We start from the raw sequence: 20,803 nt of genomic DNA, 5'->3' as shown, positions 1-20,803 counted from the left end.
TTCATACTTTCTCCTTCCTTGCCCTTCCATTGCCCTTCCCTCTCTTATGTTCTCTCCACCCTCTTCTCACTCCTTTAATCTCACCCTTACACCACCCCTCTACCTCCCCTTCCCCCTCTAACTCCCTCTCTACCTCCCCTTCCCCCTCTACCCCCCCTTACCCTCTACCTCCCCTTACCCTCTACCTCCCCTTACCCTCTACCTCCCCTTCCCACTTCACCTCTCCTTCCCCCTTTACCTCCCTCTCTTCCTCCCCTTCCCCCTCTCATTCCCCCTTCACCTCTCCTTCCCCCTCTACCTCCCCTTACCCTCTACCTCTCCTTCCCACTTCACCTCTCCTTCCCCCTCTACCTCTCATTCCCCCTCTACCTCTCCATCCCCCTTTTACCTCCCTCTCTTCCTCCCCTTCCCCCTTCACCTCTCCTTCCCCCTCTACCTCCCCTTCCCCCTCTACCTCCCCCCCCTCTACCTCCCTTTCCCCCTCTACCTCCCTTTCCCCCTCTACCTCCCTTTCCCCCTCTATCTCCCCTTCCCCTCTACCTCCCTCTCTTCCTCCCCTTCCCCCTTCACCTCTCCTTCCCCCTTCACCTCTCCTTCTCCCTTCACCTCTCCTTCCCCCTCTACCTCTCCTTCCCCCTCAACCTCTCCTTCCCCCTTCACCTCCCCCTCCTCTCTCCCCTGTCTCCAGGGATTTGGAGGTGTGTAGTCCGTGAGAAATCCGTGGCCCAGCAATTTACAGACTTTCAAAATTCGATCTATGAATCCTATCAGTCTGGTTTTGACCTCACCACCCGTATAAAAGTCACTAATGCCTTATTACTTGTTATTACTTATTACCACTGTCACGTTCTGTCCATCGTTCGTATGTGTTTTCCTTGTTTTAGTGTTGGTCAGGATGTGAGCTGGGTGGGCATTCTATGTTGTGTGTCTGGTTTGTCTATTTCTATGTTTGGCCTGATATGGTTCTCAATCAGAGGCAGGTGTTAGTCATTGTCTCTGATTGGGAACCATATTTAGGTAGCCTGTTTTGTGTTGGGTTTTGTGGGTGATTGTTCCTGTCTCTGTGTTTTGCACCAGATAGGGCTGTTTTTGGTTTTCCACGTTTATTGTTTTGTAGTGTTCATGTTTATCCGTTTTTATTAAACATGAGTCAATATAACCACGCTGCGCTTTGGTCCTCCTCTACTTCACCACAGGAAAACCCTGACAGAATCACCCACCAACCAAGGACCAAGCGGCGTGGTAACGGGCAACGGCAAAAGCAGCAGCAGGAGAAGGAACAGAGGCAGCAGCAACAGGAGCAGCAGCAGCAGCAGTGGGAGATGCTGCACTATTTGGATAAATGGACTTGGGAGGGAGATCCTTGACGGAAAAGGACCCTGGGCAGAGCCATGGATGGAATTGGAGTTGTTGTTGGAGCAAACCATTGAGAGGCTGAAGTAGCAAGCACATGCACATTAAGAGAAGATGATATCCAGGCCATATGACACCCAGACAATACTCTATTTATGTAGGAATACATTAACCAAGCCCATACGTGCATTCATGACAGCTGAACATGCTGTGGTCAGCAGGATACAGGAATAAAGATGTAGGCAAGATAACTGATGACTAACATGTAAAACATAGGCATGCAGTACATTATCTTTAGAACATGGAAAGAGTTCTGCCATCGTTGTGCCCAAAAGCAGATACTAAGGGGGAGTGACTTTGTGTACATATGTGATGTACACCAATACTATGTATGTATAAAAGCAGAGCCAGTGCTAAGAAGCGGCGGCTTTCCCGCGGACCAGCACGGCTTTAATAACTTGCATTAAAGTCTACATTGAATTCAACAGTTTCTTCTGAGAGTATTATATTTCTATAGACAGTATTATATTTCTGTAACGATTATCTACGACATATTTGGCGAGCTTGCCAGGAGATCAAAGGGGCCTGGGACGTTCCAGGCTGGTGACAGTGTCTTTGGACAAAATTACAAACGGGTGGCCACCCAGCTATTTGAAAAGGTAAGCTTGGTCTTACATAGTTGATTGTTTGTATAAATTGGTTCAGAGATACTGTCCCAGCAAGAGGGGCGTCAAGTAGGTCTCTATTTAAATTTCCTAAAAACCCAGTAAATGCTAAGGGCTTGTTGAATTCAATGAACTGCATGCATGTGTGATTTTGGGGGTTGTTAAAAGTGAATTTATGTATGCATGTGTAGTGACTAATTGGGGGCGGTGATCCTTGCCGGTGTCGGGTGTTTAGCGGAGGGGGGCTTGCACCTGTTCTGGTCGGATGACTGGTGCGGCTGTTCACTCTCTCTGGCTGAACTGCCTGGCCTGGTGAGGGGCTGCTGCTGTCTACCCATATGGTCAAAATAGATCAATAAGTAGGTAGAAAAGTCCACGAATACCGCCCTTAAGGTGAAAAAGGGGTCTGCTTAGGTGGCATTCATGGTTACCGCCCCAATAGATTAGAAAGGGGGTCTGCTCGGATGAATAGAGTGCAGAAAAACTTTGACCCGATTTGGCAAGGTTAAACTGCAAAACAAATCCTGCGAATAGAATGCTCCGTCTGTCTGAACAGAGGTCTCTAAATGAGCAGGTCACGCCATAATACAGCTCTGAAAAAATAAATAAAAAATAAATAAATAAAAACAACAGAGGTCTGCGTTGGATGGGTGAAAAGGGTATGAAGACACGCTGATCCGATTTGACAGTAGTAGTGTCATACCCTGAGAAAACCTATAGGATATAAACCGGTTTAAGAGGCCATAGGTCGTTTTAGGTAAAACGGAATGTGTGAATGAACAAATGTGAATTAAACGTCTGAATGGAAGTAAGAACGTGTGTGTGTGTGTGTGTGTGTGTGTGTGTGTGTGTGTGTGTGTGTGTGTGTGTGTGTGTGTGTGTGTGTGTGTGTGTGTGTGTGTGTGTGTGTGTGTGCCAAATGATCAGGGAAAGGAATGCGCAAGCCCCTCTGTGACAGTTGACTGAGTGTAATTTCAGAAGGAGAGTGCATTTAACTCACTGAGAGGGGGATAGAATCAATGGATATTGGAAAAATAAGGATAAGATAGAAACTACGTATATATATATATATACACTGATGAAAGAGCAAACTGGATAATGTAGGGCAACATTACCCGGTAAACAGGATAAATAAAATAAACAATTAAGGGAGGCAATTATGAATTTAAACGATCACATAAAACCATAATAACAAGCTCAATTTAATAATAATAATAATATATGCCATTTAGCAGACGCTTTTATCCAAAGCGACTTACAGTCATGTGTGCATACATTCTACGTATGGGTGGTCCCGGGAATCGAACCCACTACCCTGGTGTTACAAGCGCCATGCTCTACCAACTGTGCTACAGAAGGGGTAATTTACCAGCGTTTTGATGTTAACATTCTACCATCAGAAAATACATTACGATGGGGGACAGATATGAATCTGCTTGCCCTCGCAGACGTGCGAGTGGTCAGCAGAGCTAGAGAATATCTCAGCGTAAGAAATAGCTCCCTGTTTTAGATGAGGAGCTAATGGGTATGGGAAGAATGAGTGTGAGGTGACCCTGGAACTTAGTGCGGTAGCAGAGAATACAGCTACACAGGAGTTTGCATCTTTTTCAAAAAAGCAACAACTAATCGTTTTGAGGTTAGTAAGAATTACATTTTCATCAAGCGGTGTATAAGTCTTTGATCAATCAATAAGTGGTTCATGGAAATTACAGTTGATATGTGATGAAATACGTACTAGATCACGTTTTACCTAACCTTAAGTAATATACCGATGGGATTTACTAACGGTCTCACTTGGAATCATGTTGCATTGAAACAATAGTTTCAGGGGTGATAAAATACGTGGTGGATTTGTTATTAGCGTCAAAAGACGGGGAAATAAACGTATATGAAAAATCACCACCTTGGTAAAATTAGCTGGAGGAAAAGAAAAATGTAACATATTTGGTGTTTTTCAATTTCTAAGGGAAAAAAAACCTGGGATCAGGAAGAAACTATGCATTCTGTGCATGGCTAAACTAATCTCGCATGTTCAGAAAAACGTAAGGGGTTTTCAGTTTTGATAGACATTCTATACCGTCATTCTCTGAAACTGCTAATACGCTTATATAATTAAATCATTGTATAAGTAATACTATTGGCTTGCTGATTAAAAGGTAACATTGTGAATGCTAATGAAATGTACACTTTCTTTTCCAGAAAAAGGGGTTTCATTTTCTCTGGTCAAAATGCCCTTGGAGACTGCGATACTGAGGAAAGCAGTTAGTAATAGTCAGCCGCTTTAAAAGTAAACGTATCTGGATACGGCTATAAATGGAGTTCGGATAAGTGAGGCTAGTTCCTATGTGTTCTTAACCTATGGTTCACTCTAGTAGGTGCACACCTTATACCGCGAACAATATGTGTTAGTGGATTTAATTTGAAAGGGGTCATTTTCAATTCAGTTTCAAATTGGGTGAGCAGAAGGATTGAAATATTTATTTTTCTGAAAATGTTTTAAAACGTTTCTTAAGAAAAAGGGAGTGTCAAATGCCCTTGAACCCTAAGAATTTCCCGTGAAGACTGATCAACTTCACTGGAAATTGTTGGAACAGGTGCGATGTCATTATAAAATGACTAAGAAACACCAGTCTCTACTCAAAGTGTACAATTACTTTGAGACTCTATTATTTCCTTAGGAAAATTATGAAGGGATGTAATCTTAAATTGACTAGTTACTCAAATAGGGTTATTTTTATTTAACATGTGGTCATAGGCAAAATTATCAGTTCCCTGGGGTTATGGTCTTTGGGTAAATACACACATGTGCTTTGTTCATTCTGCATATAGAAGGGAAGTATATGTTAACAGGGGATGACAGTTACTCCAAATGGTTTATGATATAGGTACTGGGATAATTTCATTTTGGGTTTCAACACAAAATTTGCAACATTGGAATATTGGAGTGTGGGTGTCTGCAAGGGTTATGTTGATAATTACATAATCTGAAACTCGTCTGAGAGATTGCCAGTAGAATAAGGAAGTTATCATGGAAGGTGACGTCAGAATGCTTTAATGCATGGGAGAGATATTTTTATCACAACAAGTGTGTGAGATGCTCAAACGCACCCTACTGGCTGAAGAGTGAGGGATAACTGTGTCTGATGGCCTGTGAACTATATCTCTGAAATAGACATGCTGGAATGATGTGTGTTGAATTAAGAAGGTGGAATTTGAGTTAAAGTAAGCAATAGGGACTGTTATTCTGAATTTGGGTTGGACAATTTATACAACTTTTTAGTTATGATTTGGATATAGAAATGTTTAAATTTACTAGGCCTAGGAAAGCTCTGGAAACTAATCCTGAGACAGGGAGGTTGACAGAATTGACAGAATATTAGATTAAGGGTTTTGTTTATTTTGTTATGTCATTAGAACTTTAATGTTAAGTTGTATTGATATAATTAATTGAAAAGGTTTATAGTCTGTTTCGCGATAACACCAAGGATGGAGAAGAGATCAGGTTTAATTACATTAGAGCAGTGGTAATTTTTGCAATTATGCAGTTATCATTTATATATTTTGATTTATTTATTTAAAAAAATAAAATAAAATAAAAAATATCAATCTCTTGGTTGGTCAATTTATTTTTGTTTTGAGGAACATAAATGTATATTGTTCCTAAGGAGGGATATAGATATAAATTGACTAAAATTGAGTTGAGAATGTTTTAGGAAATTAGGAGTAGTGACTTATATGATATGGGAACTGTATTGGGGATCTGAGGGGGATCATAAATGAAGGTTATGATAGTGGAGGGGTGTTATTTCTAGAAACTATGTATATTATTAGAGAAGATACCTCACAGAAAAGGAAGGACAGCTGGCTGTGAAAAATGTAGAAATATAAAATATAGAGACAATTCTAAAAAGAAAATGTAACATTATACAGATTATGGTAAAAGTAATAAGTGGTGGAATTCTGAACATTATAGCAAAAGTTTAAGAAACTTATAACTGAGTTTTGTTAGGATTGGATATTCTTCCAACTGGAAGACACTTGACTGATTACATGTTATTCTTACAACAGTTGCTGTAGGGACCATAATTCGGCTATCATTATGTATAACTATATCAATGGCAGGAGGCAGGGTATTTGAGACAGAATGTTTACTACAGAGGGCTGTTATTTAAATATTACAAATCCGTGATCTTGCTATAAGAAGAAAGTCTGTTGTCAGGAAATAACCCATGTGTTAGTGTGTATGTCCTCAGAAAAAGAAAACAGCACTCAAGAGGCCAGATGGAAGGGCATGGGCTGAATTCTGGAGACTGAGTGTACACAAAGATACACCAGGCTGGAGGTATACCATACAGCACCTGCAATGGTAAAGATCGCTATGGCTCTCTTCGGTGGGTGAATAATTCTCACAAAAAGTAAGGTCCAGCTGAATAATGGGTGAGCTTGAAAACACCATGACAGAGGAACCAAGTTAGAGAGAAAGACTAGATTCCACTGTAGACATACTGGGTTTGGTTTGGGAGCTACTTGTTTTATTTGTTAATGCATCATGATGTGAAAAAGGATAGATGTTAGGGTACTCTAGACAACATGTTGAAGGCATTGATGTGAAAGCATATACAGTGTTAAATTACTTCAAAAAGAGAAATTGTTGATTAAGGATATGCATATGCTTATCAATTGAAATGGAGCAGATGGAAACAAAATTTAAAAAAATAAAATAAAAATGACATGATTTGGGAACACCTCTCAGAACCTGGGGCCGAAAGAGGAAGACTGGGTAAAAGCAAGAGGAAGCTTATTAGAGCTTTTATTTTTGTGGAGTCCAGCAGAAAAGCATCCTGGAGGCATAGAGTCAGGTGAAGAGAGAGTGGGAATTGTCATGGTCTCAGATTTCGGTATTCGTGAATATATTTATGCAAAACACATAACATTGTCAATACTGTTATGTTTTGTACTTTGCTTTCCAAGTTGTATGTTTAGGAACCTGAACCAGGACGAGAGGTTCCACGTCTGATGATCCAAGGGGACCAGAGGGGCCTTGTCCAGGTGATACCAGGAGATCTGGTCTACATTCGAGTGTTCCGGAAAAAGTGGGATCAGCCAAGGAGAAAAGGACCCAACGAAGTGGCCAGAGCAACAAGAACGACCGTCCAAGTGAAAGGAAGTCCGACGTGGTACCATCTGAACCACTGCACCAGAGTCCCATCAGAAACAAGGAGACAACCGCACAGCGATAAGAACACCGAGGATGTTGATTCAACAGGCGGAAGCCCGGAAGGAGCAGGAGCAGCAGAGGAGATTGAGACGCCGGGGAGGAGCCAAGAAACCAGCAGACCAAGTGGAAGCCAGGATACGACAAATGCACTGTCTGCTGCACTCAGAAAAGGACGAAGAAGAGACAACACTGGAGAAAAAGCCTGCAGACAATCAATATTCTCTACAGTGGGGCCAGAGAGTCCAGGGTTGGGGGAAAATAACATGCCTGCTACTCCTAATGACATACATGTTGAGGCAGACCTCCCTGACAGAAGCCCTCCACAGTGGGACCCCGAAATACCACCTACAGAATGGGAACAACTCTTCCCTGAAATCGATGCCTATCCAGATGGAAGCCCAGTCCAGTCAAAGGAGGGAGCTCCAGGGGAAGGAACAGAAAGGAGACCCCACAAGAAGGAGGAGAAGGAAGAGTCTCGCAGGCTGAAGAAGAGGAGGATTTCCCCACAATTGACTTTTCAACTCTTGAATGGTCCCCGTAACAGACAATTGAAGTTAGAACAACAAAATAATATTGACATTGCCATGACAAGAGCAACAGTAAACACTGGTACAGGAACAACAGACTCACGCACAATTAAGCAGTATGGTGAAAACAGGAAGAGAAGAGAGGAACCCGCTGAACAATCTAAGAAGACTGACAAGGTTAGCATTTCTGTTCCACCTCAAATCATAACAGAAACAGGAGAACAGAAGTCAATCTCAATCAAGAGGATCAAACCTCTGCCTGAGACTGCATTCTGTGGATGGACACATCATCAGACAAAGGGAGAAGTCATCTGGGACCCGAAAGGATGCGACCTGACGGTAACCAAAAAAAAAGAAGATGAGTGGTTGCTTACCTTGAATAAGATCGAACATGTTGAAGGTGAAGAATTTATAGTAAGGAGGAATATAAATCTGACCCCAAGGTCTATTTAGATGCAATAGGACAACCTAGAGGAGTTCCTAATGAGTACAAAGCAAGAGATGAGATTAAGTCAGGATTTGAATCAATATTCCTGTGGATAACACCTAATAAGAACTTAGAGTGGATTAATTATATTTACTATAACCAGCAAAGATTCATTAATTATACTGACTCTGCATTGACAGCTTTGGGAGAACAGGTAGAGGCAACCAGTAGAATGACATGGCAGAATAGACAAGCTCTTAGCAGAAAAAGGAGGTGTTTGTGTCATGTTTGGAGATGAATGTTGCACCTTTATTCCCAATAACACCGCACCTAATGGATCTTTCTTTATTGCTATGGCAAAACTTAAAGGATTAAGAGAAAGGCTAATGCTGGGGTTGATGCCCATGTTTGGGATTGGTTGGACCTGACTTTGGGAAAGTGGGGTGCTATGGTTACTAGAATGGCTATCATGCTGGGAGGGGCTTACTGACACTGGGTATTGTGTTTTGTTGTGTTTTGCCATTGGTAAAATCTTTAGTGGTTCAGACAACAGTCAAACAAATGTCGGCACAAAAGTTAATCCGCCTGTGGTAATTAATCCTGTACCTGGAAGCCCTGGCCATTATACCAATAAGTATGGAATGCCTTGCAATGCTGTCGGAGGACCTCTAGACTGTTCCTTTGGTAATCCTAATTGTCTATATGGGGTTACTCCAGGGGTGGTTATGCTTGCCATGGGTTGTGAAAAATATAAATAAAAAAGCACGTAGTCATCACGCTGTTCCTTTGTTGTGCTATGTAGCAGAAAGGGGAGTCTATTGTCTGTTAGGAAGCCAAATGTTTTGTGTTGTTTTGTGTTTATTTTTAATATATATATATCCATAAATATATATCCTTTCGTTTAATAAAAGTTAGTTTTGCCTTCTACAATAAGGATCATTGTTAACATGTTAGGTAACAGAGGGGATTCCGGTTACAAGTGTCTACGGGCCATGTCCTTAATCTTCTAACAGGTCTGGCTATCTTTGATTATAGTTTGTTAGAGAGGTGTCTGCAAGGGAGGATCATGTTAAGATGTTTTATTTTAGAATAATGTCATATTGCATTTATTTTTACAAACTGCAGGAAGTTTATTTTAACAGAACCATATTCATTGTATTATTTTCTCTCAATTCTACATAACTGAGATAACCTCAGCCAAGGCTATGTACTACATGCTCATTGCTTTTTCACAGTATATTAATTTATTGAAAGTGTTTTATTTTGTTTCCAACTGTATTTTTTACTCCTATTTGTGTTATTGATTGGAGAAGTTTGGTCCAGTTGGGATGTGTGACATATTCATATTAATTTCATCTTCTATTTTTATGTATATAGTTGATGTTAGTTTTGCCTTCATCCTTCTTTGTGTTCTGTAAAGGGTTTTTATGTGAGACTGTTCAGTCTCAGAGGGGGAATTATGTTGGAGCAAACCATTGAGAGGCTGAAGTAGCAAGCACATGCACATTAAGAGAAGATGATATCCAGGCCATATGACACCCAGACCATACTCTATTTATGTAGGAATACATTAACCAAGCCCATACGTGCATTCATGACAGCTGAACATGCTGTGGTCAGCAGGATACAGGAATAAAGATGTAGGCAAGATAACTGATGACTAACATGTAAAACATGGGCATGCAGTACATTATCTTTAGAACATGGAAAGAGTTCTGCCATCGTTGTGACCAAAAGCAGATACTAAGGGGAGTGACTTTGTGTACATATGTGATGTACACCAATACTATGTATGTATAAAAGCAGAGCCATTGCTAAGAAGCGGCGGCTTTCCCGCGGACCAGCACGGCTTTAATAACTTGCATTAAAGTCTACATTGAATTCAACAGTTTCTTCTGAGAGTATTATATTTCTATAGACAGTATTATATTTCTGTAACGATTATCTACGACATTGTCGGCGAAGCAGAATGCTGAGTCTGAGAGTGTGGAGGATGTATTGGACAGAGTAGAAAGAAAGCTGTTGGTTTGGCATAGTATGCACGGCATACCAGTGCCAGCACCACGCATCAGGCCTACAGTGCGTCCCGCCTGTCCAGCGCTGCCGGAGCCTTCCTCCTCTCCAGCGCAGCCAGAGTCTCCCGCCTGTCCGGCGCTGTCAGAGCTACCGCCCCTCATGCCAGAGGCGCCAGAGGCCCTCATTCCAGAGGCACCAGTGCTCCTCAGTCCAGCGCTGCCAGAGCCTTTTTCTCCAGTCTGCCCAGCGCCGTCTGAGCTACCTGTCTGCCCAGCGCCGTCTGAGCTACCAGTCTGCCCAGCGCCGCCAGTCTGCCCAGCGCCGCCAGTCTGCCCAGCGCCGTCTGAGCTACCCGTCTGCCCTGCGCCGTCTGAGCTACCAGTCTGTCCAGCGCCGCCAGTGCCGCCAGTCTGCCCAGCGCCGTCTGAGCTACCCGTCTGCCCAGCGCCGTCTGAGCTGAGCTCCCGTCGTTAGCCAGTCAGCCAGGATGCCTAGCGCCAGTCAGCCAGTCTGAGCTACCAGTCTGCCCAGCGCCGCCAGTGCCGCCAGTCTGCCCAGCGCCGCCAGTGCCGCCAGTCTGCCCAGCGCCGCCAGTGCCGCCAGTCAGCCAGGATCCGCCAGTCGGCCAGGATCCGCCAGTCGGCCAGGATCTGCCAGTCAGCCAGGATCAGTTAGATCCGCCAGTCTGCAAGGATCTGCCAGTCTGCCAGGATCCGCCAGTCTGCCAGGATCCGCCAGAACTGCCAGTCTGCCAGGATCCGCCAGTCTGCCAGGATCCGCCAGAACTGCTAGTCGGCCAGGATCTGCCAGTCAGCCAGGATCTGCCAGTCGGCCAGGATCCGCCAGTCAGCCAGGATCCGCCAGTCGGCCAGGATCAGGATATGCCAGTCAGCCAGGATCAGTTAGATCCGCCAGTCTCCGCCAGTCTGCCAGGATCCGCCAGTCAGCCAGGATGCCAGTCTGCCAGGATCTGCCAGTCTGCCAGGATCTGCCAGTCGGCCAGGATCTGCCAGTCGGCCAGGATCCGCCAGTCGGCCAGGATCTGCCAGTCAGCCAGGATCAGTTAGATCCGCCAGTCTGCCAGGATCCGCCAGTCTGCCAGGATCCGCCAGGAGGATCTGCCAGTTAGGCAGGATCCGCCAGTCAGCCAGGATCCGCCAGTCTGCCAGGATCCGCCAGTTAGCCAGGATCCGCCAGTCTGCCAGGATCCGCCAGTCTGCCAGGATCCGCCAGGATCTGCCAGTTAGGCAGGATCCGCCAGTTAGCCAGGATCCGCCAGTCTGCCAGGATCCGCCAGTTAGCCAGGATCCGCCAGTCAGCCAGGATCTGCCAGTCAGCCAGGATCAGTTAGATCCGCCATTCAGCCAGGATCCGCCAGTCTGCCAGGATCCGCCAGATCCGCTAGTCGGCCAGGATCCGCCAGTCTGCCAGGATCTGCCAGTCAGCCAGGATCCGCCAGTCTGCCAGGATCCGCCAGTCAGCCAGGATCCGCCAGAACTGCCAGTCAGCCAGGATCCGCCAGTCGGCCAGGATCCGCCGGTCTGCCAGGATCTGCCAGTCGACCAGGATCAGTTAGATCCGTCATTCAGCCAGGATCCGCCAGTCTGCCAGGATGTTTTATTTTTATTTTTATTTCACCTTTATTTAACCAGGTAGGCTAGTTGAGAACAAGTTCTCATTTGCAACTGCGACCTGGCCAAGATAAAGCATAGCAGTGTGAACAGACAACACAGAGTTACACATGGAGTAAACAATTAGCAAGTCAATAACACAGTAGAAAAAAAATGGGCAGTCTATATACAATGTGTGCAAAAGGCATGAGGAGGTAGGCGAATAATACAATTTTGCAGATTAACACTGGAGTGATAAATGATCAGATGGTCATGTACAGGTAGAGATATTGGTGTGCAAAAGAGCAGGAAAGTAAATAAATAAAAACAGTATAAAAACAGTATGGGAATGAGGTAGGTGAAAATGGGTGAGCTATTTACCTATAGACTATGTACAGCTGCAGCGATCGGTTAGCTGCTCGGATAGCTGATGTTTGAAGTTGGTGAGGGAGATAAAAGTCTCCAACTTCAGCGATTTTTGCAATTCGTTCCAGTCACAGGCAGCAGCTGGCCAAATGAGGTGTTGGCTTTAGGGATGATCAGTGAGATACACCTGCTGGAGCGCGTGCTACGGATGGGTGTTGCCATCGTGACCAGTGAACTGAGATAAGGCGGAGCTTTACCTAGCATGGACTTGTAGATGACCTGGAGCCAGTGGGTCTGGCGACGGATATGTAGTGAGGGCCAGCCGACTAGAGCATACAAGTCGCAGTGGTGGGTGGTATAAGGTGCTTTAGTGACAAAACGGATGGCACTGTGATAGACTGCATCCAGTTTGCTGAGTAGAGTGTTGGAAGCCATTTTGTAGATGACATCGCCGAAGTCGAGGATCGGTAGGATAGTCAGTTTTACTAGGGTAAGCTTGGCAGCGTGAGTGAAGGAGGCTTTGTTGCGGAATAGAAAGCCGACTCTTGATTTGATTTTTGATTGGAGATGTTTGATGTGAGTCTGGAAGGAGAGTGTGCAGTCTAGCCAGACACCTAGGTACTTATAGATGTCCACATATTCAAGGTCGGAACCATCCAGGGTGGTGATGCTAGTCGGGCATGCGGGTGCAGGCAGCGATCGGTTGAAAAGCATGCATTTGGTTTTACTCGCGTTTAAGAGCAGTTGGAGGCCACGGAAGGAGTGCTGTATGGCATTGAAGCTCGTTTGGAGATTTGATAGCACAGTGTCCAATGACGGGCCGAAAGTATATAGAATGGTGTCGTCTGCGTAGAGGTGGATCAGGGAATCGCCCGCAGCAAGAGCAACATCATTGATATATACAGAGAAAAGAGTCGGCCCGAGAATTGAACCCTGTGGCACCCCCATAGAGACTGCCAGAGGACCGGACAGCATGCCCTCCGATTTGACACACTGAACTCTGTCTGCAAAGTAATTGGTGAACCAGGCAAGGCAGTCATCCGAAAAACCGAGGCTGTTGAGTCTGCCGATAAGAATATGGTGATTGACAGAGTCGAAAGCCTTGGCGAGGTCGATGAAGACGGCTGCACAGTACTGTCTTTTATCGATGGCGGTTATGATATCGTTTAGTACCTTGAGTGTGGCTGAGGTGCACCCGTGACCGGCTCGGAAACCAGATTGCACAGCGGAGAAGGTACGGTGGGATTCGAGATGGTCAGTGACCTGTTTGTTGACTTGGCTTTCGAAGACCTTAGATAGGCAGGGCAGGATGGATATAGGTCTATAGCAGTTTGGGTCCAGGGTGTCTCCCCTTTGAAGAGGGGGATGACTGCGGCAGCTTTCAATCCTTGGGGATCTCAGACGATATGAAAGAGAGGTTGAACAGGCTGGTAATAGGGGTTGCGACAATGGCGGCAGATAGTTTCAGAAATAGCGGGTCCAGATTGTCAAGCTCAGCTGATTTGTACGGGTCCAGGTTTTGCAGCTCTTTCAGAACATCTGCTATCTGGATTTGGGTAAAGGAGAACCTGGAGAGGCTTGGGTGAGGAACTACGGGGGGGGCGGTGCTGTTGGCCGAGGTTGGAGTAGCCAGGCGGAAGGCATGGCCAGCCGTTGAGAAGTGCTTATTGAAGTTTTCGATAATCATGGATTTATCGGTGGAGACCGTGTTTCCTAGCCTCAGTGCAGTGGGCAGCTGGGAGGAGGTGCTCTTGTTCTCCATGGACTTCACAGTGACATTTGAGAGAGACATACAGCGAGGCACACAGTAATCACAGGTGTTGAATTGGGAAAGCTAGCTAAAAACAGTCAGCCAGGATCCGCCAGAAGTGCCAGTCAGCCAGGATCTGCCAGATCCGCGAGTCAGCCAGGATCCGCCAGTCAGCCAGGATCTGCCAGTCGGCCAGGATCTGCCGGAACCACCAGCCAATCAACCTGCCTGAGCTTCCTCTCACTCCTGAGCTTCCTCTCACTCCTGAGCTTCCTCTCACTCCTGAGCTTCCTCTCACTCCTGAGCTTCCTCTCACTCCCGAGCTTCCCCTCGGTCCCGAGCTTCCCCTCAGTCCTGAGCTACCTCAGTCCAGTGGGGCCCATTGTTAGGTTTCCTAGGCCAAGATTAGCGGCAAGGGTCGCCACTCAAGGGACACTAAGGAGGTGGACTAAGACAATTATGGAGTGGGGTCCACGTCCAGCGCCAGAGCCGCCACCGCGGAGAGATGCCCACCCAGACCCTCCCCTATAGGTTTAGGTTGTGCGTTCGGAGTCCGCACCTTGGGGGTGTTCTGTCACGTTCTGTCCATCCGTATGTGTTTTCCTTGTTTTAGTGCTGGTCAGGACGTGAGCTGGGTGGGCATGCTATGTTGTGTGTCTGGTTTGTCTATTTCTATGTTTGGCCTGATATGGTTCTCAATCAGAGGCAGGTGTTAGTCATTGTCTCTGATTGGGAACCATATTTAGGTAGCCTGTTTTGTGTTGGGTTTTGTGGGTGATTGTTCCTGTCTCTGTGTTTTGCACCAGAACGGGCTGTTTTTGGTTTTCCACGTTTATTGTTTTGTAGTGTTCATGTTTATCTGTTTTTATTAAACATGAGTCAATATAACCACACTGCGTTTTGGTCCTCCTCTACTTCACCACAGGAAAACCCTGACAACCACGACACTCTCTCTATACTAATGCTTCTCAATTTAAGCTCAGCTTTTGACTATCACATTCTCATCAGGCGCCTAGAGACAAATGTTGCTCTTCAAGGTCAGGCGCACTCTTGGTTTCCCTCCCATCTGTCAGACAGACTCCAATTTGTGCAATTGGATAATGAATCCTCGCCCATAACCAGTGTCAGATTCGGCATACCTGAAGGGTCGGTTTAGGGAGCGTTAATAGTTTTCATTGCACATGTTACCCCTAGGAGATGTAATTTACAAAATCAAAATCAATTTTCATTGTTATGCTATTAAATATGAAACTCGCAGAACCTGAATTTCATACAAAACACAAATGACTATTATTTAACAACCCCATTGTTAAAATAGACGGCCCGCTCTTACACTTGACTCTGACCGCTCTCTCCTTCAACACCCACATGAAAAACATTTCCAGAGGAACCTACTTTAATTTACCGATGCCGTACTGGCCACCCACAACAGCGGTGGGTTTGGCACCGAAACGAGAACGCATAAGCTGAAAAGAGCCCCATTACGTACTGTAAAATAGGGTGGCGGATCTTTGATGTTATGGAGCTGTTTTGTTTCCACTGGTCCTGGGGCCCTTTTTTTTTTTTACCCAGTACAAGGACATTTTAGCCAAAAACCTGGTTTCCTCTGCTAGGAGGATGAACCTTGCTAGCACAACTAGGCTTGGGTCGCTATACCGTTTTATACCGTATGCCGGGGTATATCGGAATACAGACAGTATGATTTTCAAAACAGGGGTGCGTGATACGCCACTGCTTATGACTAACGGTAAGTTACGTGTAACTATAGTAAATCTAAGATGTGTCAAATGAATTGTGTCCACCTCAGGGCTCCAGCTACGCATTTGATTTGCTAACTTGCTAGCTAAGTGGCGAGATGTCAAGATCAAGCTTCTTGACGACAGCAGAGACATTCAATCCCATCATGTATCAAGGTTCCTGTTGCCTAAATTGTTTTGTCCCCCAAGAAATACATAATAGCAATTATAATACTTCATTATTTTCTAAATAAATAGCGGCCCTAGTGTGTACTTCCGGTAATACCGTATACCCTGGTATAATACTGAAACGGTATGACGGTATGAAAATCTAGATACTGCCCAAACCCTAAGCACAATTACTAAGCACAACCATTCAACAACTTTGGGAGGGCAAGCTTGCCAAATAGGTTAAAGAAATGCAATTGAAGCCAAAAAAGCACAGTCAAAGAGGAGAATAATTACTCTGTCAAGGAAACTTTTTTTTTTTGTTCTTAAGAATTAGAGGCATAATAAGACAAAATAAACCTTGGTCAAAAGCAGTGCTCTATATACAGTAGAGAATAGGGTGCCGTAAGCTCTACAACAATCAGGGAAATTAATAATTAGGCCAGGCGCTACACCACGAGGCACAATTAGGCCAGGCGCTAGCTACACCACGAGGCACAATTAGGCCAGGCGCTAGCTACACCACGAGGCACAATTAGGCCAGGCGCTAGCTACACCACGAGGCGCCTGTATTTTATTCCTTACCCAGAGAGAGGTGAGATACGCGTTACAAAAGGAAGAGACAGAAGACAGTATCTTTGCTTCTCTCACATGTACCTCTTTTCTCCCTACAGCAAGGCTGACACAGAGCAGTCAGTACCTTGCTAGCTGCTTTGCCTTTGTCTTATGCAGGCCTGTCATCTGAAGGCCATGTACTGTCAAGGACACTTTTTTGTTGTTGAAAGAATTAGAGGCATAATAAGACAAAATAAACCTCTGAGGTGTTTGAATCCTTTGACTGTAATGTGATTTGTGGATTCAAACAACGTATTTACAATGTGTGTGTGTGTCCGTGTGTGTGCATGTGTCCTTACCACACTCCTTCTTGGGCTCATCGGAGCGGTCCTTGCAGTCCTTGACGTTGTCACACACCTTAGCGCTGTCGATACACTCTCCGTTCCTACACAGGAACTTCAGGGGCCCCTCACACTTCGTGGCTGTTGCAGGAAGAGAGACGGGGAAATAGTTTTACGACAGACAGGTAGCCAGGAGGACATACACAGAGAAGCAGTCAGACAGGCACAGACAGACAGACAAAAGGTCAGCCAGACATGAATCCAGCCAGTCAGGAAGTTGGCCAAGCAGCCAGCCAGCCAGTCAAACAACCAGACAGATAACCAGCCAAACAGACGGCCATCCAGACATCCAGCCCGAAATCCAGCCAGCCAGCCAACCAGCCACACACACACACACAGCCAGCCAGCTATCCAGTCATCCATCCAGCCAGCCACGGACAGACATGTGACCGATATCCTGCCCCGAGATGGAAGCCAGAGTAGAACCCCCCCAGTCGCCATTAATTCCCTAGCCCAGACATGAAACTGCGTTCCTACCGTTGACACAGCCTGACTCGTCACTCTGGTCAGGACAGTCATGGACCTTGTTACACTGCTTGGTGCCATGGATACAGGAGCCATCCCCACACTGGAATTCATCTGGGCGGCACGTCAGCAGAGCTATAGCACACACACATCCACACACATGGACATACCCACACATGGACATACCCACACATGGACATACCCATACCCACACACACAGGATGGAGAGAGAGTTGGATGAAAATGAGCATTGAAACTAGGCTACAGGTAAAGAGGAGGAGATCTATAATCAACATACAGTTTCTCCTATATTCATGTATATTCATTATGAAAATGTATGCACTCAATACTACTGTAAGTCGCCCTGGATAAGAGCGTCTGCTAAATGACGTAAATGTAAATTTAGCAGCGGTGGGATCTGATTAAGGCCCACTAATCTAGTGCTGCGCCACCACGAAAACACACTCTCATACACAGGCCAGACTGCGGCTGGGGAATGCCTCTCCACATTATTTAATCATACTGTAGATACTGTACCAATAGTAGAATCCGATAGCTCAGAGTGGCTTTGCAACACAACAACAGAGTTGTGGGTGGCTGTTTTTCTCCTATCATTGTTTAATCTTCATTTGTCTTTCCTTGAAAAGGTTGGTTGAACAGGACCTAGATGTAACACCCTGCATGGGAAAAAAAAATCGAGCTAGGGGAAACACTGCATTGTGGGTTGGATTCCTGTATATGGGCAACACACAGAGAATACAGTTTACACATACAGTACACTGTCTTACTACAAGTAACTCAATGGCTATGTGTGCTACATCGTAATATAACAACAGTGTAGCTTGAACTCGTTCTGACATGACTTACTTTTGGAATATGTGCGTATTGGTATTGAATAGCTAGATATCGCTGCACTGTTGGAGCGTGAAACATAACCATTTCGCTGCACCTGCGACAACATCCGCAAAACTGTGTACGCTAAACCACTAAACTTGCTGTGGCCAAAAGGGACACACAAGAGACAAAGCGATAGTCATTCGCCCTAGCTCTGGCTTTCTTGTCAAAACTGAAGATCTCATTATTATTCAAAAGCCTGGGCCACATAACAGTGAATAGTATATATATATATATATGTGTGTGAGTTACCAGTCACTTTGAATAATGCTACAAGCCAGTGATTGTGTGGTGGGCCAAAAGCGCCACAGAGACACAGCGAGCGATATGATCGTTCTCCCCAGCCCTGGCTTTCTTGTCAAACCCGAGACCTCGATATTATTCAAGGGCTTTTAAATGCTCAAGGACATTCATGGGTTGCCTAGCAACTAGGGCTGGTCATAGCTGCGTGAAGTAAGGGTCCTGAGGGTACTGCAGCACCCCCTGAAAAAGCTGGGTTAAATATAAATATGTTTTTTTTTTTTAAGTCCTGAATTAGCGGAACGATATACAGTAGTTTTCTGTAGCGCAGGCAAAATACACTTTCTGCCACTAGATGTGAAATGATACGATGACTTTGAGGTTAAAGTGCAGACTGTCAGCTTTAATTTGAGGTTGTTTTTGAGGTATATTTTCATCCATATCGGGTGAACCGTTTAGAAAAATTACAGCACTTTTTCTGCATAGTCCTCCTCATTTTAAGGGACCAAAAGTATTGGGATCAAATTCACTTATATGTGTATGTATATGTGTAAAGTAGTCAAAAATGTATTCCTAGCACACAAGGATTACATCAAGATTTTGACTCTACAAACTTTTTGGATGCATTTGCTGTTTGGTTTGGATGTATTTTCATATTACATTGTGCCCAATAGAAATTAATGGTAAATAATGTATTGTGTCATTTTAGAGTCAGTTTTACTGTAAATAAGAATAGAATATGTTTCTAAACACTTCTACGTTCATTTGGATGCTACCAGGATTACGGATCATCCTGAACTAATTGTTAATAATGATGAGGGAGAAAGTTACAGGTGGACAAAAATCATACCCCCCTAAAATTGCGAACCGCCCCTGTTATTGTAATTGTGAGAATTTAGTCATCTGGTATTGCCCCCTTCGAGCTTGTTTCTGGTCACAGTGGCTTAAAAATCACAATAGTCACTTAAAACAAACCCTACAAAGAGCACCGCTGGACGATTGGCAGAGCCATAGTCAATAAATGAATGTAATAATAATCTTAGCAAAAATATTTGTCTTAATTTACAATCTGTGAATACCATTAGAAATCAGAATTGATGCAAGACATCCCAGCACAGTTGAAAAATCTAAAGCAAATGGTAATAAAGAGGGGGGTCTGCGGACATAGGTGGGATTGGCTGAGATTAGCTGAGCGATGGGATTAAAACGTCATGATCTGTAATAGTTAAGACCGAAAACACCATGTATACCATGTAAAGTGCCTTCGTAAAGTATTCAGACCCCTTGACGTTTTCCACATACTGTTAGGTTACTGCCTTATTCTAAAATGTACTACATAGTTTTCCCCCCTCATCTATTGACATAATGACAAAGCAGAAACAGATTTTTAGACATTTTTGTTAATTTATGATTTTTAAATTTATTTTTATAATATCACATTTACGTAAGTATTCAGACCCTTTACTCAGTGCTTTTTTGAAGCACCTTTGGCAGCGATTACAGCCTTGAGTCTTCTTGGGTATGACGCGACAAGCTTGGCACACCTGTATTTGGGGAGTTATTCCCATTCTTCTCTGCAGATCCTCTCCAGCTTTGTCAAATTGGATAGTGAGTGTTGCTACACAGCTATTTTCAGGTCTCTCTAGAGACGTTCGATCGGGTTCAAGTCTGGCTCTGGCTGGGCCACTCAAGGACATTCAGAGACTTGTCCCAAAGCCAGTCCTGCGTTGTCTTGGCTGTGTGCTTAGGGTCGTTGTCCTGTTGGAAGGTAAAACCTTCGCCCCAGTCTAAGGTCCTGAGCACACTAGAGCAGGTTTTCATCAAGGATCTCTCTGTACTTTGCTCCGTTCACCTTTGCCTCAATCCTGACTAGTCTCCCAGTCCTTGCCGCTGAAAAACATCCCCACAGCATGATGTTGCCACCACCATGCTTCACCGCTGGGATGGTGCCAAGTTTCCTCCAGAAATGACGCTTGGCATTCAGGCCAAAGAGTTCAATCTTGGTTTCATCAGACCAGAGAATCTGGTTTCTGATGGTCTGAGAGTCTTTAGGTACATTTTAGCAAACTCAAAGCAGGCTGTTATTTGCCTTTTACTGAGGAGGGGCTACCGTCTGGCCACTCTACCATAAAGGCCTGATTAGTGGAGTGCTGTGGAGATGGTTGTCCTTCTGGAAGGTTCTCCCATCTCCACAGAGGAACTCTAGAGCTCTGTCAGAGTGAGCATTTGTTTCTTGGGCCACCTCACTGACCAAGGCACTTCTCCCCTGATTGCTCAGTTTGGCCGGGCGGCCAGTGATTCCACTTAAAAATGATGGAGGCCACTGTGTTCTTGGGGACCTTTAATGCTGCAGAATTGTTTTGTACCCTTCCCCAGATCTGTGCCTCGACACAATCCTGTCTCGGAGCTCTA

General features: G+C 44.8%; 2 protein-coding genes across 3 annotated transcripts in view; one reads left to right on the top strand and one right to left on the bottom strand.

Annotated features, from left to right (window-relative positions):
* Positions 1 to 20,803, bottom strand: part of LOC118402313 (low-density lipoprotein receptor-related protein 8-like) — a 189,453-nt gene that overhangs the window by 38,622 nt on the left and 130,028 nt on the right. For both annotated transcript variants that reach the window (XM_035800420.2, XM_052477208.1), the window contains 2 exons: positions 17,270 to 17,392; positions 16,751 to 16,873 (listed from right to left, as the gene is read on the bottom strand). In XM_035800420.2, the coding sequence (XP_035656313.2) occupies positions 16,751 to 16,873; positions 17,270 to 17,392 (246 nt within the window). The remainder of the gene's footprint in view (positions 1 to 16,750; positions 16,874 to 17,269; positions 17,393 to 20,803) is intronic.
* LOC127911058 (uncharacterized) overlaps positions 1 to 20,803 on the top strand; it is a 441,684-nt gene that overhangs the window by 303,777 nt on the left and 117,104 nt on the right. The gene's annotated exons all lie outside the window — the stretch shown is intronic.

This window comes from Oncorhynchus keta, chromosome 23, assembly GCF_023373465.1.
Source record: "Oncorhynchus keta strain PuntledgeMale-10-30-2019 chromosome 23, Oket_V2, whole genome shotgun sequence".
NCBI lineage: Eukaryota > Metazoa > Chordata > Actinopteri > Salmoniformes > Salmonidae > Oncorhynchus > Oncorhynchus keta.
The sequence above is the reverse complement of the archived record's forward strand: the minus strand, read 5'-3'. Positions and strand labels throughout refer to the sequence as shown.